This window comes from Dromiciops gliroides, chromosome X (assembly GCF_019393635.1).
Source record: "Dromiciops gliroides isolate mDroGli1 chromosome X, mDroGli1.pri, whole genome shotgun sequence".
NCBI lineage: Eukaryota > Metazoa > Chordata > Mammalia > Microbiotheria > Microbiotheriidae > Dromiciops > Dromiciops gliroides.
In genome coordinates this window covers 27,768,767-27,796,339 of record NC_057867.1, presented here as the reverse complement: position 1 = coordinate 27,796,339, position 27,573 = coordinate 27,768,767, and the positions used below count along the sequence as shown (strand labels likewise).

Sequence of the window (27,573 nt, the reverse complement as noted above, 5' to 3'; positions counted from 1 at the left end):
TAGAAGGCATCTAGTCTAGCCCCTTCATCTTGCAAAGAAGGAAACCAAGGTCCAGAGGTAGTTAGTGACCTGCCCAGGGTCATACCAATAGTCAGTGTCTGAGCTTTTCTTCTCCTGATAACTACTTTAGTGTTGGTTATTTGTATATGTCCCACATACATATATATCCCTTGATGGATCATTTTGCAATTTCCTGTTAAGCACCCTGTGGTTGATTCACTTGTCTTGAGGTCTCATTGGCTAGAAGGAGCTCAATGCTTCTTCTTCACTGGCCGATCTGCCTGGCCCACTGTTTGTGTTCAATTCTGAGCTCCTGAGGGGATCCAAACGAAGATAATGCTATTCATGCTAATGTAGAACTCAAGGAGTGGTGTGGAAGTTATTGATGCTTAATTGCTATCTGTAATTGAACGCCTCAAAATTCAGCAAACAAACTTTTACTAAACTCCAGGCAGGGTAGAGTTGTCCTTTATGTTCTGCTCCCTATACAGGTGACTGTGAACCATCTCACTCCCCAGTTTTTCTGTATCTCACAAGTATTCACACTCTATGCCCCTGAAATTACTTTGCATGTATTTGGCATCAACTATTCTGTGTAGGTTTCTGCACCAGAACAGCAGCTCCTTGAGGGCTACCGCCAATTTTGACTTGTCTTTGTATTCCTTGCCTGAACTCACAATTTTGCTGGTACAGACAATTTCAGATAAGGACATTCCCTCTCCCAGTACAGACTGGTGACTATTCCACAACTTTAGCTTAGAAAGTAGCCCAGGGGCATTCATGGTGACCTGCCCAGCATCACACAAGTTCCCTGGCTGCTAAATGAGTACTCGATGTTTTGTTGAGTTTTGCTAATCTAACCCACAGCTCAACAGAGGCCCTGCTCCCTCCTTTCACAACTGGCCATCCAGCCATGTCTTAAAGGCTTCCTGGGATGGCAAACTCAGTTGGGATACACATAAAATTTATCGATTTCATCATATTATCTTCTTTCTCCTTGAGGTCCTTCAGTAATTACCCACAAGGATGAATATAAATCCTCATCCACAAACTTGGAGGCACTACTCAACCCCATTCTTTTTTTATTCTATGCATCAGCTAAGCCCACCCACTGGCCATTACCTGAATATGGTTCTCCCTGTTAACTATCCAGTCTCAGGTTCCAAATTGATTTCCTCTAGGAAGTCTTCTCTAATTAATGCACTCCATTGGGCTTCATGGGGAGTAGGGCAGACCGATTTATTATGGATTTCAGATGAGGGAACTCATTTGACCAGTGCAGATTGGCACTTTCTCCATAACTAGTCTTGAGAGTTGCTTGCCTAGGATCACATAGTGAGTATGTGTCCGAAGTAGAACTTGGTCTTCTGACTCAGAGACCAGCCTTCTGGTTGCTTGTCTCATATGTGCTTATTCTTACTACATTTGGCACCAAGCCATGCACCCCACAGTTTCTGAATTGAGAGAAACCCTGTCTCATCAGTTACCCTAGGTGCTTGTGAGGGATGGGGAGTACACAGCAAGGTCAGAGGTAGTTTCTCTTTAAGGTTAGGGTGAAGGGAGGGTATGACCAATCATGACAGAAAGCAAACCATCCAATGTTGGTGAAATTCTTTATTAACCTCGTGTAAAAAAGGTGAAACAGCAATTAGAGCAACACAGCAAGAAACAATCATCTTATCATTGTGTGAATTGTGCCAACTGTACTGAGCCTAACTTTTCTGTGAATCAAAACCCATGGTCTTCGTTTAAGAAAGAAGACAACGTTAGCTTGTTGTGTATGTGTTGTAAGAGAACATGCCGTTTGGAAGGCGATGCAGCTGGAAACCCTAATATTTGCTAAAATACAATTTCCCCAACAGGCTATTATTTATGGGGAAGGCAGCAGAAGCACATGAAAGAGTGTATACAGAAAGCAGCAAGAGAGCTACAAAAACAAAGCAAACCAAAAAAACGGGACTAGAAGAGCAAAGCTAACAGGAAAAAAACGGGGTAGGGGAGGAGGTGGGGGGGACTATTCCCTAGAAAGTAGACACTGTTTGAAGCTTGTATTTCTCATAATGCACACTATGCAATATTTAAAATCTCTTAGATGTTGAAGAAATGTGCAAAATAAAAATGAGATCGTTTTCGAGTTTCATTTCACTACTGGCTTTTTGGTACTTGACCCTTTAGGTAAAGGAGAAAACAAACAGAAAAGTGGGGACAAGTGTTGCCCTCCTTCCCCTCCCACCTCTCCCCCCAACTTTTGAAGCACAATTGCCTGCAAAGGGAGCTACCCAACTGGCCTACACTGGAACACTGAGCCTGACTAAGGTGCTAGAGTGGAGGGTGTGGGCGGGTGGGCAGAACAAGTGGAACAGGGAGTTCGTGAAGCTTCATGCATGTCCTTTTCTCATCTGTCATCCCAGGGCACACTGTTCTGGGGCAATCAGCTTATGGAGAAATAGCGTGGGCTTCCTCAAGTACCCCAGATGCCCACCTTGGTTTTGGCCTGACTGCCAAGTCAGATGTGTAGGTGGGCTCAGCCCCCGGGGAAGGGGCACTTTCAGATTGTCAGGCAATGAATGGGGCAGCCCTATGTAAAAATAACACTTCGTATTAAAAGGTCCGTTTTCCATAGGAAAAGAAAATGGTAAATAACCGAACTAGATTGGAGTCTAAGAGTAGAAAAAGAGCAATACATGGCTATGCAAATAAACCTACTTGCAAACGAGGGGGGGGGGAAGCTTTGTTCCTTGTTTGAAGTACTAGAGAAATAACCTGCTTCTACGACAGACAGACCAAATGGGCCCAGGAGAATCCTGGGATGGGAGATCTCCCCGTGCACAAGCAAATGTTCTAGTCCCTGGATCACAAAAGAAAGAGCCCTATTTTATGACATCTTAGACACAGCTTTTGCACCTATACAAGAACAGCATACCCTAAAAATTGCAGGTTGGAACTTTGGCTTGGAATGAATGGGGGCTTCCCCTGCCTCCAGTGAGTGTAGTGTAAACCTTCCTCCTCATCTATTGCAGATGCTACGGGCCTCCTAGTAACCCACCCACAATACCAAGGGCCTGCCCTTTGGCCATGTGAGGAGGTTAGAGACTAACGGCCCCAGATGGTGATGGGGCCTCACAGACTTGAAGAGGAAGCTAGGCAGGGGGAATGTAAGCCCAGGGGCTCAGGTGGTGTTTTCGATTTCTGTGGCCTCCTCGATGAAGTTGGCGACAGGGCTGAGAAGCAACAGGGGGAAGAGCTTGTACTCCCCATTTGGGTCTTCTGAGAGCAGCGGGGACTGGAAAGGCTCAAGTGGACTCCCATAATGATCTGACAGGTTGTGCGCGACAAGGCAGAGAGGATCATCGGAGTCCTCCAAGTAGGTGGGTATGGCCTCCTCCTCCTCGTCGTCGAGGTCAGGCAGGAAGAAGTCACTGGCATCTTGGGGTCTGTCTTCAAAGGAAGGCAGCTCTTCAAATAACGAAAGCAGAGGGTTGCCCATGTATTGGACCAGCTTCAAGTCTATGGGGAGATAAGTTAAGTATTTGGTTATGCACGAGAGGCACTACTACAACAGACACGCCCTCACAAAGACTATAGGCTTTACCTAGAATACTGTGAGAAGCACTTGAAAGCCCTGGGCTTTTGCCATTGGGGCTAGGTAGGCTCTCTCAACTGATAGACATGCAAGTCAAGAGAATGCACCATGACTCATAGATCCCCAACTGAGGCCTGAAGGGTCCTTGGAGACCACAGTTCAACCTCCTCCTCATTCATAGGGGAGGAAATAGACCTATGGAGGGAAAGTGGCTTACCCCAGGTCATATAAGCGCTAAGTATCTAAGTATCATGGGTAAGATTTGAACCTAGGTCCTCTGATGCCAGTATTACACATTGCCTCCCAGATCAGAGGTCCCCAGTAGGGTCTTTGAGAGCTGCTGCAGCTCCAAATGTCACCCCCTTGGGGTTAAGCTGGTGACAAGCCTCTGAACTTGGCTGGGTTGGACAGAGAGGACTGAACTGAGAAAGTCCCCAAGAGAAAGTAATTTGTAATGATGCTGAACTTCCTCTACTGTCAAGTGACTTTGAGTCTTTAAGGAGCAGGGCATATCATCGCTTCCTTCTATCTGACTGAAGGCCAGCACAGGCTACAAGGCCTCTGAGATGAGACAAGGCGAGGCAAGGCAGAGCTAGCTCCATTTGACAGGTGACAAAATGGAAGCTCCCAGAGGGGCCATGACTTGCAAGGGGTGAACCTAGAAGCCCCAGGGATTCTGCTGCTCACCAGCCCAGGCCTTTCTCCTACCTTTATTTTCATCAGCTTCAAATTCACAGGGCATTCCACCTTCTTCAACACTCTTTATGGAAAGCAGGGTCTGGAGGGGAACAAAGGGCAGTCATGTGTTTAGTGGCTCCTTGCTCCTAGAGACAGAATGAAATTCCTAGGAGTAAAGAGCCCTTCTGTGGAGCCATTATGGGAGCAGAAGGAAGAATCGGTCCATTTTCTTCTCTCATTCCAAGGGTCTGGCTTTTTTGGCTTGTTGCTCCCCAGACAGGGGGAGAAATCAATCAGTGGCCTTGCTGAGCCAAGTATACCAAATGGTCCGGTTGCGATTCTGCCTGAGCTAATATTGACCAATATTTCTGTGAACGGACACCAGCAAACACTGAAAGGGGGACTGAAGTCCAAACAAGCTGACTTGTCAAACATGCCTGCTCTGTCTGACAGGAAAAGGAGAAGAAGGAGGCTTTCAAGTTCTCCTGGCCCGGTCACAACATGAGGTCCAATGCCCTGGGAGGGTCCTGCTACTTAGAGTTTGATCAATGCTATTCATTCCCTTTCCTGGCTGGGAAAAAACAGCTCTAGGGAAACAGGAGAGTGTATGTTGGGGGGAAAAACCCAAAACAAATGAATAATTTCCCAGGCAGAACAGACATTTGATGAGAAGGAAAAGTGGCAGCTTCTGCCCAGGAGCAGGGTCCTCCGGCTAGGCTTGGAAGGGGTGGCAGAATCAGGGGGATTCCCGGGGGTGGGGAGGGTCTCTTTGAGAAGTCCAGTCTTAACCATCACTACCTAGTTCATGTATCAATAGTTCAGGGCTGCTTCTTCCAGTGAACTGAGGTGGGTTTCCAGCCAGCTGGGACTGGGATTTACAGCCCCCAATACTCACAGTGAAATGTGACAGCTAAATGGGAAGAATAAAAAATAGGAGTACCAGAAGGGGAAACCGTGTTAGCGAGACTCAATCAGCTAATGCAGCACAATTTGTGCATGTGTCCTAACTCAGGGGCTGCTCACTTGTAGGAGACCTTCACCTACAACCTTCCTCCTTTGTAAAATGAAGGGGTTGAACTGGATAGTGTCTAAGATCCCTTCTGGATCAAGATAACATTTGGAGTTCTAGTTCTGACACTGTTCTAAGGCCTCTCTCCTGGTTCTAAGACTCTACAATTCCATTATAATATGAAAAGGAGCCCCTAGGTCAATAGAATCAAGTGCTGAAGACTATTTTGTTGTTCAAAATAATAACTACTGTAAAATCTCATTAATTCGAATAAAGACTGGATTAAAGGCCTCATTTGTACAGCCTGTGGAAGGCCTGCTAAGGAAATTATGTCACAGAGAAGAGTGCAGGGAGAATGGCAGGACTACTGAAGAGAAGAGCTTATTTTCAAGCAAACAGCAGCTAATGTTAATTACCAATGCTCAGGAAGTAGGTCCCCAAAGAATCATGACTTGGCAACTGTGTGATTGAGTCTGTGCAGACCTTAAGTTGGTAAAACCACACCTTGAGTTTCTTCAACTCCATTAGTGAAGTGCATCCAGGTATGTGAAATGAGTAAGCAATCTAGGTTCGGTCAGACACTGCCTGGCCCATGAAGACCAAGAAGTTGTTTTCATCATGGTCCTTCTTTGTTCAGAAAGAGGCAGTGCTTCCCTAAGAACTTCCCACCAAAGGCCCTGATGCCTCTACCCGACATTCAGGGACCTCTAAATTCTGTTGCCACATTACCAACTATCTGGCCTTATTTAGTGTTCCTCTCTGCCATGCCCTTTGTGCTCCAACCAGATGGATCTCTATGCCCACCCCCTCCCATCTCTGTTTTCACTCACACTGTTCCCTATGTCCCTCCTTTACCCACCACACCCCTAACCATCCCATGACACCACACTTCCTCTCCCTGCTCACCTCCACCTCCTGGTTTCTTCTTCCCCTCACCCAACCTCCCACCTTCTACAGGAGGCTCTTCCCAGTTCCCCATCCATGATAGTGCCTTCCCTCTGAGTCTGTCTCTAATGGATCCTGTCTAGATCTTGTTCAGACACAGTTGTTTGCATGTTGTCGCCCCCCATAAGACTGTGAGCTCCTCGAGGACAGAGCCTGTTTTTTGTCTCTTTGTATCCCCAGTGCTTAGCACGGGGCCCGATGCATCAATGCTTGTTATAGTGTAAGCTCCCCAGATACTTCATTTCCACAATGTTCCATATCTGGCAAGTACTTCTACCCCTGGTCAATGTGTTCACACCTGTGGACACAAATGGGATGGAATGACCAATGTGAGGAATGAAGAGAAGTCTGGGAAGATGTGCACGAAGTGAAGGTAGATGATCTAAAATGGCCAAAAGCTTCCATGAGCCGTGCCCAGAAGTGGGGCCTGGCAGCGTGGGAATCAGCATCTTCAGCTTGGTTTTGTAAACCTTTGAAATCTGTGTTACATGGCATGGCGGGCTGGGTAAGGGAGGCAGATACCCAGAAATGATGGTGATGCACAAAAGCCGACTCAAGACCAGAGGACTCGGGCACTGCCATCTCTGACTTCTCCATATTAAATCCCAACTTTCCCTTTCCCCTAGCAAATGTCAACTCTTCAGTGGATAAAGCACCGATCCTGGATTCAGGAGGACCTGAGTTCAAATCCGGCCTCAGACACTTGACACCTACTAGCTGTGTGACCCTGGGAAAGTCACTTAACCCTCATTGCCCCACCAAAAAAAAAAAACAACCCCAACGAAACGAAGTCAACACTTCTAGAACAAGGTTCCAAAGCCACTCATATGTGCTTTCTTACTTAACCATGTTAACTGGATGTTCTGGGGTTTGTAAGGATCATCTGATGAAGCAAAACAGATCAATAACTATTTTGTGTGAATAAGTAGATGTGTTCACACTGGACGTTTGCACTGGGTGAAATCCTTCCCTCTGCTCCTCGCCCTTCTCAAGGCTGCCCATGTGAAAGTGATCTCTGTGTGGGGAAGGAGGGGAAGCCTCTCCCTTCTCCAATCCCTCCTCCATCCAGCTGCCTGATTAAGCCAGGCCTGACCATATCACTCCCCGGCTCAAGATGCTCCAGGGCCTCCCTCTTGCCTCTCTGATAGAACAGAGGCTCCAGTCTCCCTCTCCAGAACACTCCAACATTCCCAGGGCATTCCCCTTTTCTGGCTCTGGGCATCAGGCCTGAAATGAGACTCAGTTCAAGTGCCACCCTCCCACCCACAATGGGATTTTGCTGATTCCACTGGCCCTCTGGAGGCCTCAGTTCCTTCAACTGTAAAATGAGAGATTGGACTTGGCAGCCTCCGAGGTCTCTTCTGGCTCCAGCGCCAGGGGCCTCAGATCCTACACAAGAAGCAGAAGTCACCCAGGGAGAGTCAACAAAGTGACCTGTGGGCCTCTTTTGGCCAGCTGGGCTCTAGGAAGCTTGTCTCTGCTCAAGCAGAGGATGCAGAGAAAACCGAGTGGTTTGTCACATACAGCAGTGCTTCCCAATCAGTGAGAGCCTGCTCAATGACGAGAGTCTTCTCTACTATACACTGCCCCCCAGGGGTGCGGGCCCCTCACCTTTAGGTCTCAAGCAGACAACCAGCACCCACCCCCTCCAACTTCTACAATTCCCTTGCTTGGAGCTGCAAGGCACCTCTGTAAGAATCCAGGCCAACTGGACCTGTGTTCAAATCCTCTCTACACTGTCCTTGACAGGTAGTTAGCCAGGCTCCCCAGGAAGAAGTGGAGACTAAGAATCCACAATGGGCAAGCACCTGGGGCCCCACCGATGGGCAATTCTAATCATGTAGGTTGAATTCTGCCTCCCTACAACTTCCCCGCCCCATCAGTGCTCCTAATCTTGAACACTGGAAAGTAGGACAAATCTACTAGTCCTTTTTCCATATCAAGACCCTTTGAACACCCAAGGACAGTTATCATCTTTCCCTCTCCTCCCCTCTGCAGTATTCTCTAAGCTAAAAGCCATCAGTTCCTTGGTCTCCAGTCTTCTGAAATATCCCTGGCTCCTCCCCTTTGGACATGATATCCCTCCCCAAAATGTGGCACCCAAACAATATGGTAGCCCTGCAAAAGACCATCCCTCCTGCCTCTTGTCTACTTGCATTCCAGACCCCAGGAGCTCTTTGGGCCACCACGTCACACTGAGGAATCTTAACAGAGTCCACCAAAACCCCTCAAGTTTTTCATATGGACTCTCAGCGAACCAGGCCTCCCCCATTCAGCTTGAACCCACATGTTCTCTCCCTCCAATCTGTTATCTTCCCCCATGTAGCCTAATAAGCGATAATGATCTTAATTTGTATGGATGTCATAGGGAATCAGGACAATACAGACAAAACATCTCATTCCAATTCTCTTGTTAGTAATCCCACCACTGGATGGAAATACTTCAGCAATGGTAACCAATACAAAGCATCGTAATTTGACAGTAAATACATATATAGAGACCGTCCGAGAGCTCTACCAGATTGCATTCACTCTTACGTCAGCCATGTTGGATGAGGTTCCGGCTTCATTCATGTTCAGGATTGGAAAGTCAAGAGGTGGAGTCTGAGGAGAGAAAAAAAGAATGTAAACACAATCCTTTAAATTCAAGAATTTATGTGCGATGCCCCTGATCCCTATGGTAAACAAAAGGCTTCTGATGGGAACGTTGGGAGGAGACACTGCTAGAGCCAGCTCTTACCAGCTCTCACCAGCTCTCGAGAGCTGAGTTTTCAATTTTCAGTGCGAGCACTTATACCTTGGAAATTGGCAAATGCTACAAATTAGGGCTTGATTTGCTGTTGTTGATTGTCTAGACTTAACAGAGTGAGGAAGAAAATGTTAATGATGCAGATTAAACTTTAAAAACTTGTCTTGCAAAAAACAAACAAACAAACAAGTTGTCTTGCTTGTACAATTTCCCCCTCCCCAAACCATGAGCCAGTTGTTAAATATTCACTCAGCATGCTACCCGCCCCCACCCCCAGCGTTTCACTTTTGGACACAGGTATCATGCCAGCAAGAAGGGAAACTCTGGACACTGGAATTAGAATGCCCACTTCATCATTCAGTCACCCCCTAGGCAATTCTCTAAGGCGCTAAATTACAAATGGGCTGTTGATAATGCAACAGTGAAGGGGCTTTCCATTCTGGGAGTTCCCTATCATGTAATCCGGTAACTGCACCAAGAAAAAGGTTGTGGTCTAGCGTCTATTGTTCACATGCAACTGTTGCTTTTACAAGGACTGTTTTAAGTGAATCAGATAACAGTGAGAACAATGATAATAAAGATTACACTGCCAAGACATGTACATTAGAATGGCTCAAAGAAGGTCTGTATCTTCTTTTGATTTTCTAGTTCAGAGACGGAAGATTAAAAGTCACCTTGCTGTGCCAGGAGCCAAGAAGCCTGGGCTTAGCTCCTCAGTTTTCTTGATTATCAGCTGTTTGTGCAGGACGGGGTTAGGAAAATGATCACGTGGAGAGAAGAGTCAGCGTGTTATTCTTCGAATATAAATGTTTGTGAATCCTAGGCCCAACATTATCTGTCCCTGTCCCAGAATAAATAGCCACCCTTACCTCGATCAGGAAATCAGAGTCCTGGTTCAGTTTCTTCCCAGATAGCATTGAGTGTAGCTCCTCCAGATTGGTTTCGATACAATTCAGAAAATCCTGCATTTCATTCCTTAAATGAAGAGAAGAGGGAAAGTTAAAACTCTGTGCTGAAAAGCAAATAAAAACCAGTGGAAAACATGGGGGTTCATAAGGCTTGAGCCCAACACCACAGGATATCCTTGGGCAAATACCACAAAACATAAATTTCACAGATTGTGGCACGTCCTAGAACATGAAACCACCAGCCATATGGCCTTCTCCAGTCAAAGGGATTTCATGTCTAGCCTACAAAGCCCACTGCTATTCAGGAGGATGGCAGCCCCATCACTCATTGGTTAGAACCGAGACATAGTGGGCCCCCCAACCCCCGACTCCAGGCAACATACCAGAATTCTGAAGTCTGAAAGAGGAAAGGGAAAATGTGTATGTATGTGTGTGTGTGTGTGTTCACACATGCATGTGGCGTGCATGTGTAGGCACATGGTGTCTGTTCCTTAAGAATTCTAAATGAGAAGCTGTGCTCAATCTCTTCCAAAGGGAGTCTTTATTCCCAGGTTACAGTTGAATCAAAGTATTGCACTGGCCTAAGAAGAAGGGAGGAAGGAGCTGCTAGGAATTTCAACAAGCCGGTCAATTTGGTAAAACAAATGAGATTTTGAAATGGCTATATTTCTTCCAGCAGCCAGTAATGTCTTATTTGTTCAGACTTTCTCTCATTAGATAATAGGCATTTAGTGTTTGCAGTCGAATGAATGAGTGACTTGTACTGGGCCTGAAATTTGTTAATAGATGGGAAACATGGCTTTCAGAGAAAAAATAATCAAGCCAATCTTATAAGCACAGAAATATTTACAGCACTTGACTTGGCCCCAAAGTGTAAGCAATTATTCATTCAATGAAGTCTGCTTTTAAAAAATGCTACCTATTTCAATTGGCTAGTTGTTAAGCACCTCTTCTCTATAGGCCCACTGTTTCCAGTACAAGGAACACAAAGTTTCACGAAGACCAAAATGGTCACCGTCCTCAAGTTTTCAATCTATTACTGGGAGGATCCCTTCTGTACACCAGCAAGTAGGACATGAGGGAGAAGCGAGATGGGGCATACTCTGGACATCTGTTCTCACTTAAAAGACTGCTCTGAAAGCCAGCTACCAAGGCGGCAATGCAAGGACCCCAAGCCGAATCTGTGTGTGCAGTGAGAGATGGCTAGGGAGAGCTTTGGACATCACCCATCTCAGTTCTCTCTCACCAGAAAGAAAACGAAGCACACATGTAGCATTGTATGACCTGTGGGACTTGCTGGACTTGATGGTTCATTTGGCCAAACTGCTTTTGTTCTGGTCCTCTTTCATTTTTATTCTTTGTTACAAGGGTTGGTTCAGTGAGTATGGGATGTGAAGGAAACAGAAAAAGCAACAAAAATGTTTCACAAGAATGCAGAAAGGAGGAAGCAGCTAGGTGGCGCTACAGTGGATAAAGCACCGGCCCTGGATTCAGGAGGACCTGAGTTCAAATCCAGCCTCAGCCACTTACTAGCTGTGTGACCCTGGGTAAGTCACTTAACCCTCATTGCCCCCCCAAAAAAATGCCAAAAAGAGATTACATTGAAGCTGGCCCACTCTAAGCCTCAGTTTACTTATCTGTAAAATGGGGGGCTAAGATTGGATGATCTCCAAGGTCCCTTCTGGTTATAAATTCTATACTCTATGATCCTACGTTAGGCTCTGTCCAAAAGATTTTGCAATAAATTTTAAAAAGAAAAAGAAAATCTACAGAAGGCTATGTATACTGCTGGGAAAACCATTCCTTTCCCTGGGCCTGGCAAAATTCACCGTGTGTGTTGGGGGCGGGGGTGGGATGGGGCAGACGAGGAGGGCAGTCAGGAGAACAGAGGCCCAAATCAAATGATAAAGTGCGCCAACACCGTCCAACTCTGCAAAGGCCTGCTGACGGGGCTGAAACCTGGCTGCCGCCTCCCCCTGGCCATTTTCAGCTTTTTCCTGGGTAGAGATCTGCTGACACCAGTGTCTTCACTGCTTCAATTTTGCTGAAGCGCACACAACCTTCTTGCTTCAGGAAATGAAGACATCCTTTTGGTTATTGTTCTGGGGCCAAGCCTCAAATAGCTACTTTCACATGTACGAATTCTGCCGCATATGAATGCCAGGCCCAATGGGATTCCTCTCTGCCTCTTCTGTACCTGCGTCTTCTTATTCCTTAAGCCTGGGATTCCCTCGTTCACTCCCCCTCTCCTCCTCTCTGTCTCTCCCTCCCCTCTCTTTTTCTGTCACTTTCTTTCTCCCTCCTTCCCCCACTGTCCCTCCTACTTTCTGTCTCTGTCTCTCTGTCTCTCTCTTGTTCTCTCTCTCTCTCTCTCTCTCTCTCTCTCTCTCTCTCTCTCTCTCTCTCTCTCTCTCCCATGACCTCCTCACTTAAAGTCCAACTCAAATACCACTTCTCTAATATCCACACCACCCCCTTACCAGCAATCATGTCCTTCCTTCTCCCTTGGAGGCCCAACATGTGAATTCGCTGTACCCCTTACTAGACACTAAGCTCTATGGGGGCAGGCACACAGGTATAGAACAAATAAACTGAAGGGAACACAGAGAGAGGAGTCCAAGAGCTTCCTCTGGGCATCCTTGCTGTTGGGGGTGTTTAGTTGTTATTCTTGTTGTTGGTTTTTTGTTATGGGTGGGGGGGTGAGAAGAAAGGGACAGTCATCTTCCTTAACTGCTTCTTATAACATCACCAAACTTTTTGTGGCCACAGGTAGTCAGACATGGTTTTTTTAGAAGACCTGAATATAGGGGCAGCTAGGTGGCGCTGCAGTGGATAAAGCACCAGCCCTGGATTCAGGAGGACCTGAGTTCAAATCCATCCTCAGACACTTGACACTTACTAGCTGTGTGACCCTGGGCAAGTCACTTAACCCTCATTGCCCCACAAAAAAGTATAAGAAGTCCTGAATCTAGAGCAGGAGGAGCTAGGATCAAATCCTCACCCTGCTATGAACCAGATGCATGACTTTGGGCATGTCACTCTTCCTCTCTGGGCCTCAGTTTTTCACCTTATAAAATGAGGGGGCTCTATGTAATGTTTACTTTGAAAAGGAAGCAATCTATGCATAAGGGAGATTCCAGTCTATACAAGTCCACCTTTCCTGTTCTGTGTGGGAAGGTTCACGTCTGTAACAGGGAAGGGGATGAGACTTGTGATTTTAATGGATACAAAGCATGCCCCCTATCAAATGGCAGTGTTAGAAAGGTGCCTGGGCTAGCATGGGTCAGTGGCAGGACTTAAAAACAGGGCTTTCAGGCCACATTGTCTCCAAAGTTGATAATAAAAAGAGATGATACAGCAAAACAAACACAAAACAATGGAAGGGGCTCAATGGATGAAACAGGCCTGAAGCAGTCTTTCTATAGCCTGTGAGCCCAAAAGGATTCAGGCCGTGAAAGTCTCACTGTCAACTATCCAAGCAGACTCTAAACCCTACCTACCCTAGAATGAGCTCAAGTGAGGAGGGTTCTGAGGTCACTGGTGATTCTAGACTTAACTACAGCGATATGGAAAGGGGGCAGACCCAACTGTGAATGGTGCCCATTCTTACCAGAGCCCCTCATCTCCCTCCTCCAATCTGAGGACTTCAACCCCTTCTTCAACCCTACCATGGTAGCCTTGAGGGCTTTGAAGGAGTGAGAAGGAGAGCCACTTCCTGAATGAGCTTCACCCTGCTAAGGCCTCCCAAGACCCCCACTCTCCCGGCCCTCCCTGATAGGAGCAGAGTACCTGTTGAAAAAGATGCTGCTCTGGCTAGACAGACAGCTGTCATTCAAGATGGAGTCAATAACGGCAGAAGGGTCTTCAGAGTCACTGGCCTGGGAGGAGTGGAAATCCAGAGGAAGGTCCCCAATCTCATCAGGCTCCAAGGAGTCTTCAGTGATCTGAAGTGGGCAGTCAGTCATATCCAAGTCCAACCCAAAGGATGGGATCATGTGCACTGGGGACAGAAGGCTGTTCCTAAGAAAAACCAGCATGCGGACATTGATCAGCTCAAATGCATTAAGGTTTCCTCAGTTATCACATATGCCAAGGCATTTAAAACAAGGCAAATGGTGTCACAAGTGTGTCCAACTGAGGGCATCTGTGACAGGGAACTCATCAGGGAGCAACAAATATTCACAACTACTTTCTGTGGTAGCCAAGAACCAGAAACTTCGAGGACACCCATCGACTGAGCATGTGAATGTCATGGAATGTTACTGTGAATAAGGAATGATGTTTTCAGAGAAACCGGGGAAGACTCAGATGAACTGATGCAAAGCAAAGTAAGATGAAGCAAGAGATTTACCAACAGCAACATTGTCAAGACAAATAACTCCAATCAATACAATGGACAATTGGGGCTCCAGAAGAGCTGTGTAGGTGCACAAGGAGAGTTGTGGGGAAGTTAGGGGGAGCAGTAGCAGTGATACAAAAACAAAGAAAGAAAAGATGATCGATGGCCCATTAAAAATCCACAGAGGAGACATGCAGCAGTAGATGCAGACAAGCAGAGCTGTTCAATCTAGTGTATTCAACTTTATACGCACATTTAAAAAACTGGTGAGAGAGAGACTCCACCTGAGCAGTGCCTCTAACATGTAGTAGGCCTGCAGTGAGGTCAGTCCTTTCTCCAGTACCCAGAGAGAAGTCTTCTTGATGCATTATTCAGCTCAGTACCACCACTGTGGACAGCCTGTCTTTTGCTCCCTCCCTCTACCTTGGTGCACTCTCTAGGGCTAGCATAAGACAAAGACAAGAACTACCAGGTCATGTGGTGGCAGGGGTGGGACAAGACCTGGCTGAGCAGAGAACACACCCACAATGGCAAGAGCCATCTATCAACATGGGAGTGTGGTCCAGGGGGAAAGGCAGTTGCTTTGGAATTTGACAACCTGGGATGTGGTGACATGGGAATCTCAGGTCTGCCATTCTGTACCCGCATGACCTTGGACACGTCTCTTGCCCTCCCCGAGACTCACTTTCCTTCTCTGGAAAATGAAGTATTAGACTAGAATGGTCTCTCACATCCCCTCCAGCTCCCGACCTAGGACACTATGGGTCATGCTGGGCCACTACATGGAAGGCCTAGATAATTATTTAATAGCTTTGGGTGGCTAGGGCACATAAGAGAAGGCAGCCCAGCAGCTGGCACGACAGCTTCCAGGGCTTGGTTTTCCTCTCCTCCTGCTCAGTCCTCCTGGAGGCCAGGCTCCCATCAGCCACCTTGGCTGCTGTCACCATCAGGCCATCCCACTGAAGCTTTAGGGACCACAAAGGGCTTTTCTCACAGCCTTGGGAGGAAGGATGCAAGAATTCTTCTTCCCATTTTTCCTAATGGGAAAAGTGAGGCTCAGGATGGAGAACTGGCTTATCCATGTTGAAGCTGAGATTCCAACCTTTTCCCTTTTCTTTTCCATCAGGAGGCCTTGGGGTTAGAAGGCCCTTCTCTTACAGGAAGTCCCCTGCTCCCCTTTCCCTCAAGGAAGTAGGAAAGGATGAGGAGCTGAAGACCAGAAGGGGAGCCCTTCAGCTGGGGAGGCAGGGGCTAATTTTCCCCAAGGATCAAATCTTCCTTTGTATGAGGCTAATGAAGCTGGACTTCCAAGGCTAATGAAGTTGCCTAAGTAAGTGTGATTTTCCATCTCCTTTCTTACTTGCTCGTTTGGAGAGCTGTCAGTACAGCAGAGCTGCCTAAAACCCAAAGTGGATAATTGGGGCTCCTCCAACTCCATTCACTGTAGACAGGCCCACTTAACAACCATCACTCACTCTATTATCTCCCAGGACATTTTAACAGCGAAGTTGGAACTCCACTTAAATCCTTGTTCTTGCTACTCTGTCTCTGTAGCTGAGCCCTGCTGTGGACAGCCAGTACGTGTTACCCCTCCACCTTCCTCTCCACCACCTACCCTCTGTTATCTGCCAGCACTAAGCACATTTTTTAGGTTGGCACTTTTAGCAGCAATCCCAGCAGACCCAAGTATCACCCTCTTCCTTTTTTACAGATGAAGCTACTGAGGCTCAGCTCAGTGAGATGAGCTGACTCATTTGGGCCCCTCCACAAGCTAGTCAAGGCAGGGTGGGAACCCGCCTCAGGCTCTTTCCACCACCCTGCTCTGCAGGTGGTATGGGAGCAAAAGCCTACCCAGCAGAGGCCAACATCTGGAGACCAGCACCAGGCACCCAGCCATTTTTGACTTATCCCAACCTCCCCAGTCCCTTACACAGGCAAAACTGTCTCCCCTCCTTGGCCCTCCCCCCAAACAATTCTATCCCTTGCCCAATGCCAACATCCTGAGGCTCCTTCTGGGGCCAGAAGCTCCTCCCTTGGAATGTCCTCCTTCCTGAGCCAGCCTCCGCTCAGACCACCCAGACCTCGCCCTTCCATCCCCAGGCCTCTTTGAGCTCCCCAGGCCCTGCTTCTGCCACCACAGACAAACCGGGAAAAGCCTCCCTATTTACGTCTGTGTTTGCTTTGGCCTCATATTCACCAACAGACTTCAGGGCCTTGCCTAGGAGGCCCAAGTTTCCATTTCAATTTAATGGCTCCCTTGAATGATAGTCTTTTAACAAGCCTGACATTTCTGTCCTCTGCAAGACTACTCTGAAACATTTCTTTCTCTGAGAGATTGTTCAATTGAGTTCTTCTTTGGTGTTAAGTGTCTCACCTGCATGCAGAGAGCTCTGCTGGCCCTCTGTGGGTCTCCCCCAGGCCAGCTAGCCGACTCAGGGGACACATCCTTGTGGGGAGGGGGCCCTGGGGGCTCAGAAAGGACTGAGAGGATCATGGGATATAGTGCTGAGCGATCAGAGAAATCCTAGTGCTAGAGGTGGCAGGGCCCTCTGAGAGGCCTTCTGGCTCGGCAGACTCCAGCTCTACCCAATGACTTTGAGAATGGCTTCTAGAATGGGCCTTGTGACTTCCATACTAGGAGAAGGCTCAAGAAAGAGAGGGGCTCAGCAGTGAAGACTCCACCAAGACCCAGGAAGGCTTTCAGTGACCCGGGGTGAGGAAAGAGCCATTCTCTAGAGAAATCCCCAATTGAAAGGCAGAATAACAGCAGCTCACATTCCCATAGCATCTTAAGGTTTGCAAAGCGCTTTTCATGTGTTAGTCCAATTAATCCTCAAAGCAACCCTGGGATGTAGGTGCTATCCTCATTTCACAGATGAGAAAACTGAGGCCCAAGGAAGGGAAGGAAAGGGACTTGCTCCAGGTCACCCAGATAGTAAGTGTCTAAGGCAGAAATTGAACCCAATGATATCTGTAAAGCACTTAGCACAGTTTCTGGTACACAGTAGGCTCTTAATAAATGCTTGTTCCCTTCCTCCTTCCCTAACTCCAAGGCCAGTGTTCTTTCCACTATGCCACTCGGTACTGAGAAAAGACAACAGGGTGGGAGAGTAGATGGACCAGTATAGAACCCATCACCCCCAACAGAGACAGTAATGAAAGATCTCTGTTCCGTTGGCCCCATGACCATCATAGTGAAAAGACTACTGAACTTGGAGTCAGGAAGACCTAGATTCCAATCCCATATTTCCTTCTCTGTAAAATGAGAGGGTTGGACTAAATAGCCATCTGAGGCTCCTGCTAGCTCTAGACCTAAGATCCCATGTATGACCTTAGGCAAGTCCCTTCCCCTTCCTGCAACTCAGTTTCTCCCTCTGTAAAATGAGGGGGTTGGGCTGGACGATGTCCAGGGTCCCTCCCAGCTCTAAAATCAAGGATCCCATGACTTTGGCATACATACAACTTGCCCTATTTATAAATGCCCAAAAGTCACTTGGCACCTTCACAGTACTCTTACTCTTGATCTCGAGCAGAGTTTCTTTACTACCTCTACTAGGCCCCCAAAAATTCCAAAAGGGAAATGTTCATGCTTACCCATCAATTAGGCTTGGCAGATCTCCAGAGAGAGTTGGAGATAAAATTAAAGTGGAAGGTGAAGATGGAACCCCAAACAAACTGGGGTCATCATCCAGAGAAGCTGTGATATCCTGAATCATGACACCATTGGAATCCTGGGTAGTTGGTGAACCAGGGTCTAAGACATCCACCTAAACAGAAGCAAAGGGGAGAGGAAGTAGGGGTAAATAGCCCGATTACTGGGACCTTTGGATAGCTGCATCTCCGACGGTACAAAAGGGACTGAAGAATTCACCAGCACTAACAGATGACCACAACTCAATCCTTCCCTCCCCACCATCACTCTCTCCACATCAAACTCACAGCTTCCCCATTCTCCACGGGGATCGGGACACATTGGCGGCTGAACTTCGAAGGTGGGGAACCAGACCCGTCTGGCAATGACCTGCAAAGACACCCCATTCCCACGTACCATTAGTGATAAGAATCACACAGACTCCAGAGCGAGTGAGCCTGGCCCCAGTTGGAGTAGATTTCATAGAGTTGAGGTGTCTGTCCAATAGATGACCTTCTGGAAGGGCTTACTCAAATTCCATACTCCAACCCTACAAGGGGGAATTCTTTTTTTTTTTTTAAGGTATTTAGGTTTAAATGACTCTAATATCGGGAACGGTCGTTTGTATCGACAGTCTGGGGGACCAGCCCTCCAGTCTGGCTCCAACCTCCTTTTGTCCAACCTTATCTCATGCAAGTCTCCTTCATGTGACAGGCAATATATCCTGGTTCAAAGGGCGATGGCCTTGGGAGTCAGCAGCCCCCTGGCTTTGGATCCCACCTCTGGCACCTACTAGATAAGGGACCATGGACCAAGTCACATGATCTCTCCGAGCTGGCATTTCCTCTCATCTGTGAAATGGGGAGGCTACTGGTGTGAAAAAAGCACCCTGTGATGCTTCAAAGCATTAGCAAAACACCCAGGAAGATCAATGCTCCACAATGGAGAGCTCTCCAACTGCCCCCCCTCCCCCCAGTGAGAGGGAGCCCTCTCCCCTTTCCCCTCTCAGGGCATCAGGCGGGACCCACCACGCCTTCTCACTGGGCCTTTCCTCACAGTTACTGTTGTACAAGCACAGTCTGTATCTTAGTTCTCTGCCTCCTCCGTGCTTACCATAGCGGCGCCTTCCACACAGTTGGTGCTTAATCAAAGCTTGCTGCCTCGAAGTGGAGAGTCAAGTCCCTGGCCTGGTACCAGGGGTCTGGTGAAAAGGGTGCCCTGTCGGGAAGCCCCATGCTCTCTCCTTTCAGGACTAACACAAGCATACCCATAGCCTTGGGGCACCACAGGCCAGGCTAGGGCTGAGGGACACAGACTGGATGTGGGAAGCCCTTGAGAAGGCCAAGGCGAATGCTCTCATGTGTCTCCAGGGTAGTTCCAGGACCGCCTCTGGGGGCTGTGGTGATCCTGGGGTGGGGCTGGGGAGAGGCCGTTTCTCTTTGGGCCTTACTTATTACTCTACCAATGTTCATATTTCTTAGAAGGTTTACCAAGCACTTTCCCCACAACAACCCTGTGAGGTAGGTGGTACACGGGCAGTGATCCCTGTAGGGTCAGAAGAGCAAAGAGGCTCCAAGAAGGTGGTCCTCGGGTAGCAAAGAGCTAGACAGTCTCAGAGCCGGAAAACAATCTTTTCCTGCTTCTCCATCATCCTCTTTGGAGCTAAGCGAAAGCCCTAGGGGGTCTGGCCACTCCCCAGGCTACCTCCAGGTCTGGGATATCCTAAAAGATAAACTGAGCGCCGGCAGGTGGGGCCTGGAGTCACCTTGCCATTACCCCACTAACCCATCTAGTGCCACCTTCAAAACCACGTACTGCTGTGGCCTGTGGCAACTCAGTAAGGGTCTGGGCAGCTCTCCTGGGAGGTGCCACTTCCCACCCACAAAGCACACGGGCCATGTGTGGCCTGACCAAACACTGAACCAAAAACTAAGCGGTACCCTTAGGAAGGCTCGAGGCTAGTGGGGAAATTCTGGCCGCTTACAGAGAGAATACTCGGAACCAACCAATAAGTTCACCTTTTTTTCTTGACGCCCATAATGTAGTTTCCTCTCATCAAACCAAGTAAGAAGTGGAAGATCTGAGAAGAACACAAAGTATATTTTGATCAGCACCCCATGCTTCCCTTGAACAGAGACTCTCCGAAGCACTCCGAGATACAACACATTCACTCCTAGATACCGACACGCTCTCCTCGCCTTCCGATGATGACAATTTGGTGGCAGCCCAAGGGCCCAAGGTTCTGGTAGGGTTACTCCTGCCAGAAAGACTTTGAGCATGGCTCCAGTGGCAGAGGGAGCCAATGGCCTCGGGGCCCAGCCTGACTGAGTCAGCACCCAGAGGCTCACTAGCAGTAGGCAGGCCACCGAGGGAGGGAAGGAAGGAGGGAGGGAAAGAGGGAGGGAAGAAGGGTTGAAGGATAGGAGGAGTTCTTTGGTTGGGGCAACCCAACCCATGAAATCATGACCACACCAAGCTCAGTGCTGATGGGTGCTTTCTGTCTTAACATCAAATCCGAGAAGAACAAAAAGGAGAAGCCTGCAGAGGCCAACTGCTACCTTTGATAATAGCTGCTGCTGTTGGCCGTGCTTCTGTCTTAGGCTGCCCAATTCCTTCCAGAGAGCTTTATTATTCCTGTAACATATAACAGACCCCCAAAGTGAAAAGGGGCAGGAGGAAGCTGGGCCTCTGGATGGGAAGCCTGCTGGCACCCTGGGTAGGTACATCATTGATGCTTGCCCTTGCCCTTGCCCTGACTGGTACCCGGGACCTTGTACTTGGGCCTCTCTTTACACAGAGTCCTGTCTATTCTCTCAGCCTCTCCTTCTCTCCCACCCCCTCTGCCCCCTTCATCATAAATGCCCTATCTTGGGGGGTTGCCATGTGCCACTCTGGATGGAAAACCCTCAACCAGGCATTCATATTTAGCTCCATTTGGCCTGACTACTTTAGGGGATTTGTGATCATCTTCCCTTATGAGTGGAGGTTTCCAAGGGGTTTTCTAAGACCAAGAAGACCAGGATCATCTCCCCAGTCTGGGGAGTGGAAAGAATGATGGAGTCAGAAGGCCTGGGTTCAAATCCTGTCTCTGCCACTCACTGGCTGTGTGACCTTGGACAAGTCTTTTCCCCTTTTCTGAGGTGGGCTTTCCCCTCCTCTCAGGGGTTGGACTAGATTCTACCTAAGGTCTCTTTCACGTCTCAAACCCCAGGTTTTTTGGGCATGTGTCACGTCTGGTGGCAATCCACAGAATGCCAAGACCACAGCAGAGAAAGGAGACTTTCTCGCTAGCCTTGTGGGCACACAAGCACAGACGCCCATTGCTCCAGTACCCTTAACGACTGGCCCAATTGGCAGGGAGGGAGGTAGGCAAGCAAAGGGGCAGGAAAGTCCCCTCTAGAGGACAAGGGGACAAAGTCAAGGCTGACTGTGAGCTACAGAACAGTCAACGAAGATTTTATTGGGGGTGGGCAAGGAGACTCTCAGTCAAAATAAAATGAGTGCCTGGATATTGATTTTCAAACACATCGAGCCATATAAATGTTGGGAGCAAGGGCCTAGAGAGCTCATGCTTTCCCCAAGTTCCCCAAAGCACAGAGGGCCTACTAATGACTGTCCTGTGGATAGAGGGCAGAGTACTTGTCTCCCTCTCTCATGTTGCTGAGTGTCCTTTCTATTCTGTGCTCAGGGCCAGCTGTGACTGCGGGGAAGGGATGACTCACAAACACCTAGGATATAGTTGGGAACCCAAGCAAAGCTCTCTGGGCCGACACCAGCCTCTCACTGGATCGCAGGCATCAGGGAAAAGAGCAGCCACATACTGGGCACTCTTAGGGGCAGAAGGCACTTCATGGCTGATATATGGATGGCTTCTCCAATTAGCCTGTGAGGTCAGGACCACAATCAGCTGTTATTGCATTCAGTTCAAGCCAACAAGGAATTCGAAAGGGTCTCTCAGGTGCCAAGCATCATAACAGGTGCCAGCGACCCGGAGACAAAAACCAACAGTCAGTCCCTGCCTTCGAGGGGCATACAATCCGTGAGGAAAAATAACATGGAAACACGGGAGTAAACGCAAAACATCAAGTCGACACGGAGGCGTTTCAGCAGGGGTAGCAGGAAGGGCCTGGGAAAGGTGGTTGCTAGAAGGCAGTATTTAAGCTGAGGCTTGAAGGTGGCTAAAGATGTCAAGAGCTGGAGATACAGAATGAGAGGGGAGAGATGGAGTGTTGCGTTGTGCCTGGGGAAGAGCAGGCAGCTCAGTTTGGCCAGAACAGAGACTACCTGCAAAGGGGATACTAGGAAATCAGTCTGGAAACTGAGCCAGGGTCTGTGATGAAAAACAATCTGAGGGCCACATTACTTATTATTCCCATTCCCCAGGAAAACATTGCAAAAAGTAGACTCATTCAAGAAGAGCAATCTGATCCGGTTTGTAAATGGGATTGTGGAGGGGGCAATTTTTCTGCTTGTTTTCTAGTTATGTGCCAAAGAGAAGACTTTGAATTTCATCCTAGGGGCCACGGGGAGTTATCGGAGCTTACCGAGCTAGAGGACGAGGCAGGAAGACTGACAGCTGAGGAATACCAATTTAGCTGTCAAGGGGACAACAGATGGGGAAGAGAAAAGCCTAGAGTCAGGGAAAACAATTAAAAGGCTATTGTGGCAGTGGGGGTGGGGGGCGGATCTTTGTGGCAGGTTTCTCTGATAAAGATCTAATTTCTAAGGGAACTGATTGAATTTTATAAGAATAAGGAGTATTCCTCAATTGATAGATGGTCAAAAGATGTGAAGAGACCATTCTCAAGGGAAGAAACCCAAGCTATCTATATAAATTAAATTGCAAATTAAAACAACGCTCAGGTACCATCTCATAGCCAGCAAATCAGCAAGGAAAAGGCCAAACAAATGCTGCAGAGCTATTCATGGGAATGGAATGTGAATTGGTCCAAGTCGTTCAGGACAGCAAGTTGGACCTAGGCCCCAGAAGTAACTAAGCTGGACTCAGGGATACCAACATTAGGTCTGAATCCCAAAGAGATCAAAGGAGGAAGAAAAGGATCCAGACGTACAGAAATATTTCCAGCAGCTCTTTTAGGGGTGGCAAAGTGTTGGAAACTGGGGAGGCGGTGTCTGCCCCTTGAGGAATAGCTAAACAGGTTCTGGCATCTGAATATGATAGAATACTAAGGGAGTCTAAGATATGGTGAAGGAGAAGGTTTCCGGAAGACTTGGATGAACTGAAGCAGAAGGAAGTGAGCAGAACCCAGACAACAATTTATACAGTTGTATTGGAAAGATGAGCAACTTTAAAAGATTTAGGAACTCTGATCAATGTAACAATCAACCATGATTCCAGAGGGCTTGTGAACATGTTACTTCCCTCCTGATAGAGAGGTGATAGATGAACTCAGGGTGTGGACTGAGGGAGAGGAGGTGGATCTTTGTTGATTCGAAAATAAAAATACAATTTTTAAAAAAGGCCATTGCAACAATTCAGGTGATGTGAGCATTGGCTAGGGTGGTGGCCTCCTGAGGGAGGATACGAGAGATGATTCTGTCAAGAAAGAAGTTACAAGATTGGCTGCTGTGATAATCCAGCTCATAGGTGCTGAGCAGCAAGGGTTGGAGGTGAGAGATGGTGTACTGACCAAGTAGATAGAGCTAGAGGAGGGATGGTCTTGGAGGAGAGAGAGTCAAGAAGTGAGAAGGCCTCTGGGGTTGTGAGCCTGGGCATCCAAGAGGATAGTGGCACCCTTGAAAGAAATAGGCAAGGTAGGAAGAAGAGGTAGTTTCCGAGGAAAGCCTGTGATAGAATGCAGGCCAAGGGTGGGGGGGGTTGGGGTAGGGGGACACAGAGGGAGTGGAGAGGGCAAAATATACAACTGCTAAAGCACAGACTAAGTCGTGAAGTTTGGGGACACCCTGTATAAATCTGGGAGCCATCTACTGGGGATAATTCAATTCACGGAACTGAAGAGATCACCGAGACGGGGTGGGGAGAGATACAATGAGGACCCAGTAAGATCCTGAGAAGGCAGAATTAGATAACTAAACGAAAACACCAAGAACAAGGGAAAGCACCGGATCCAGAGAGGAGAGTGGGATATTCAACAGAGACGCTAAGAAGGCAAGAAATGGTCACTGGTGACTTGGCGACATCATCTTCAGTCGAGTGCTGGGGTCTGAAGTCAGCATGCAAGGGCCTGAGAAGTGAGTGAAACGAAGGAGTAGAGTTGGCCCTTCTTCCTAGAGAAGGAAACTGAGGCTCGGCGAGATGTTTAGACTTCCCTACAGTCACACAGGCATTAAGTGGTAGAGGTAGAGATTTGAACCCAAGTATCTCCTGACTCCAAACCCAGAACTCTTTCCAACATGCTATAATTCTTCAACCAAATTGCAAATGCTGGAATATTCCTTCTAATTGTGATCGTCAGGCTTGCACACCGGTCACCTGGTCTGCTTGGCGCAGAATCTGGGAGGAACTTGAGAGCCAGCAGCTGACCAGAAAACCACAGTGCTGGGGAAGGCAAGGTCCAACCTGGCCCAGCGACTCCACAGCAGAGCCCAAATTGAGAACCCCCACCTTCTGAGTGCTCTTTTTACAAGTCTCCTCATCTCTGGCTTCCTCTCTGGCTTGCCAGAGCACACAGCAGGAAATGAGTTGAGACCAGTAAAAATTCCCATCCCTAGAGTCCCCTGGTGTTTCCTGAGAGTTTTGCTCGCAGTAACTGAGTATCATTATTCCCATTTCACAGATGGAGAAGCTGAGGCTCAGAGAGGTCAGGTGACTCACCCAAGGTCACAAAGCTATTGTGGAACAAGGCTGGGCCTGGAAGACCAGCCTCCTGATGCTGCCAGAATCTGGCATGTGATGTGAGGTGGGGTGGAGAAAAGGAAGAGGGAAGCAAAGGCAGAGGGTAGGCCATGGAAGGGGTAGCCCCTGGGCTCCAGCCTTGCACTCTGAGGGGCCTGGATCCATACCCACCTCTTCAGGCTTGCCAGCTTGTTTTCCATGCCAATATGCTGCTCCTTGATCTCCTGCACCTCAGCCAGGGCTTTCTGCACATCATCAGAGTAGCCTTTGAACTCCTCTGCTTTCCCAGATGACACCTAAAAGCAAAAGGGTTTGCCCATCAGGCCAGTCAGCCGCAAACGGGGCTCCATATGCTGCCCCTAAGGGTGCCTCATCTCTGCCCAAATCCAAACCCATAGCTTCACCCAGGCTCACAGCTTCCAGAATGTTGCTGTGCCCAGACGGAATGATGGGAGGAAACTACTGATGTTCAACATGGGCACTCCTGCAAATCAGAAGAGAGCCAAGAGGCTGAGCAAACAGGATGGGTATCTGGCTCGGCTTCAAGCCAAGACCCTCAGACTTAGCTTCCAGTGCTGACTCAGACACTCACATGTGATTCCTTATCTATCTCTCTAAGCCTTGGCCTCCTCTAAAAAAACCTGCCACTAATACACATTCTGCTCATCTTCACAGGCCTCTTGGGTCCTGTGAGCCAAATGCTATTGAAATGGGAGTCACTACTATTACCAGTGGGGAGAAGGACTGAGCTTCCACCAATGCAGATGGGCACCTGGCCTGTGGCTAAACATCTTAGCAAGAGTGGCCTTGGTGGGGGGGGGCAGCTAGGTGGAGCTGCAGTAGATAAAGCACCAGCCCTGGATTCAGCAGGACCTGAGTTCAAATCCTGCCTCAAACACTTGACAATTACTAGGTGTGTGACCCTTGGCAAGTCACTTAACACTCATTGCCCAACAAAACAAAAAAAAAAGAGTGGCCTGGGGCACTGAGAGGTTGTATGTTGGACCCAGGGACACACAGCTTGTCTGGGTTAGGGGTAGGGCTTCAACACAGGTTTTCCTGGCTCCAAGGTTGGCCCTCCATTCCCGATGACAGGCTGTTGCTCACTATTTCTGTTGTTGTCATCATTATTTACATATAAAATTGAAAAAGGAGAAAGCTGACAATACATATTCAGCAAGTTATATATCCCAGGATGTAGCTACAATATAAATGAGCAACAGGGCAGATACTCTGAATTTCACAGGAGCTGAAGCACAAGAATGGAACCAGCAATCAGCTCTGTAGCCTACCCATGTCTACCCACAAAGGTACAAAGTATGACAAACGATCAAAATAAACTAGAAATTCTAAGAGGCAAGGAGGCAAATTTGAGCTCAGAGATAACACTGAAACATGGTCTCACAGAGCTGAAATGTGGCTAGGGATGGGCATACCACTTTATTCAGAAGAAATGGGTTCAATAAGAGAGGAAAGACATTTTAGTCATATGAGGAAATCCAAGAACCAGAACAAGGAAAGCATAATGCAAAACCACTGAGTGATGATCAATCGAGAGAGAAATAGATGTGATTTTTTTTGGGGGGGGGGTCACTGACATATACTAAAGACCACTTGGACAGCAAGAGTAAATAGATGAGATAATTGGGAAACAGATTATAAGCCTGGCAACAGAGAAAGGGTAGAGTAATGATGAGGGCAGGAGTGAGGATGAGAGGTGGCTTCAATTATCCAGACAACTGCTTTCTGCCAAAAGAAAGACAGCTGATACTTCTTGCCTTGCCATAACAATAATTTCATCCTTCAAAAGGTAGAGGAACAAAATGAGGGTAATCCATTCTGAATACAATTCTCAACAACAGGGAGAAACCGGCTACCAAAGCAGAAATGAAGGGGACCTTGGGAAAACATGACCACTACCTTTTAGAGTCTGTAACATAAGATGGAAGAGCCAAGAACAGTCTGACGTGTACCTAATTTCTGGAGAGAACAGATTTCAAAGGGCTTAGAGGAAGGGCAGAAAGAATCCCACATAGTAAAAAGCGTCAAGGGAAGTCAACCCAGGAAGGATGAAGGATGGGAGATGTTCGAGAATAAAATTCTGAAGATATAAAGGGGAAGCCATTCCAATGAGAAAGGAAAAGGGGAATTGTTCAAAGAGACCAAGGTGGATTCACAGAAAACTCACTAAGCAACACAGAACATTGGAAGCAAGAACAGGCAAGAGGGGCATCTAGGTGGTGCAGTGGATAAAGCACTGGCCCTGGATTCAGGAGGACGCGAGTTAAAAATCCTGCCTCAGACACTTGACACTGAGTAGCTGTGTGACCCTGGATAAGTCACTTAACCCCAACTGCCTCACCAAAAAAAAAAAAAAAAAGAACAGGCAAGAGAGGAGCTCCAAGGCTCTGTATGGGCCTGCAGTGGTGTCAGGAATGCTAAAGCTCAGAATAAGTGGGAACAGACAGCCTAAAGGGGCCTGCTTTGCAACTCTACTGAGTAAAAGGAGGAGCATCTAAGAAAGCCTGGAGCCCCTCCTTTAGATTGATAGGGTGCTAACTCATTAATGGGGGAAGACAGATCTGCATAATTCTAATTTTGCTTACATTTTCTCTACCAAAGAAATTGATCTGTGGACTGAAAGAGAGAGAACAAAAGTGACTAATGGGGAGTTGACACCCAAGATCAAGCACAGAGATAAAGAGTGCCTAGTTGTCCATTTTGACTTCAAGTCACCTGACAAAGATAAAGTACAGCCTCAGAACTGCAAGAATCAGCATGAATGCTGAACCCCATCAGTGACCTTTGACAGGTAGTGGAGAACAGGACCAGAGAAGGACACTCCTGGTGACCCAATTTTCACAAAATGGAAGAGAATGAAGACTAGAAATCATGGGTCAGTGAGCTTAACATA

The 27,573-nt window shown here is 47.8% G+C and overlaps 1 protein-coding gene across 2 annotated transcripts in view; it reads right to left on the bottom strand.

Moving 5' to 3' along the window:
- Positions 1–1,599: 1,599 nt before the first annotated feature.
- LOC122733816 (heat shock factor protein 3-like) overlaps positions 1,600–27,573 on the bottom strand; it is a 56,657-nt gene continuing 30,683 nt past the window's right edge. Inside the window, exons 4-13 of one of the 2 annotated variants that reach the window (XM_043974518.1) lie at positions 24,831–24,955; positions 20,401–20,476; positions 19,861–19,922; positions 18,151–18,232; positions 17,806–17,978; positions 13,662–13,892; positions 9,834–9,939; positions 8,754–8,819; positions 4,292–4,361; positions 1,600–3,507 (exon numbers count right to left, since the gene is read on the bottom strand). In XM_043974518.1, coding sequence (XP_043830453.1) covers positions 3,170–3,507; positions 4,292–4,361; positions 8,754–8,819; positions 9,834–9,939; positions 13,662–13,892; positions 17,806–17,978; positions 18,151–18,232; positions 19,861–19,922; positions 20,401–20,476; positions 24,831–24,955 — 1,329 coding nt within the window. In that variant the 3' untranslated portion in view covers positions 1,600–3,169. The remainder of the gene's footprint in view (positions 3,508–4,291; positions 4,362–8,753; positions 8,820–9,833; positions 9,940–13,661; positions 13,893–17,805; positions 17,979–18,150; positions 18,233–19,860; positions 19,923–20,400; positions 20,477–24,830; positions 24,956–27,573) is intronic. The other variant, XM_043974519.1, reaches the window with a different exon arrangement.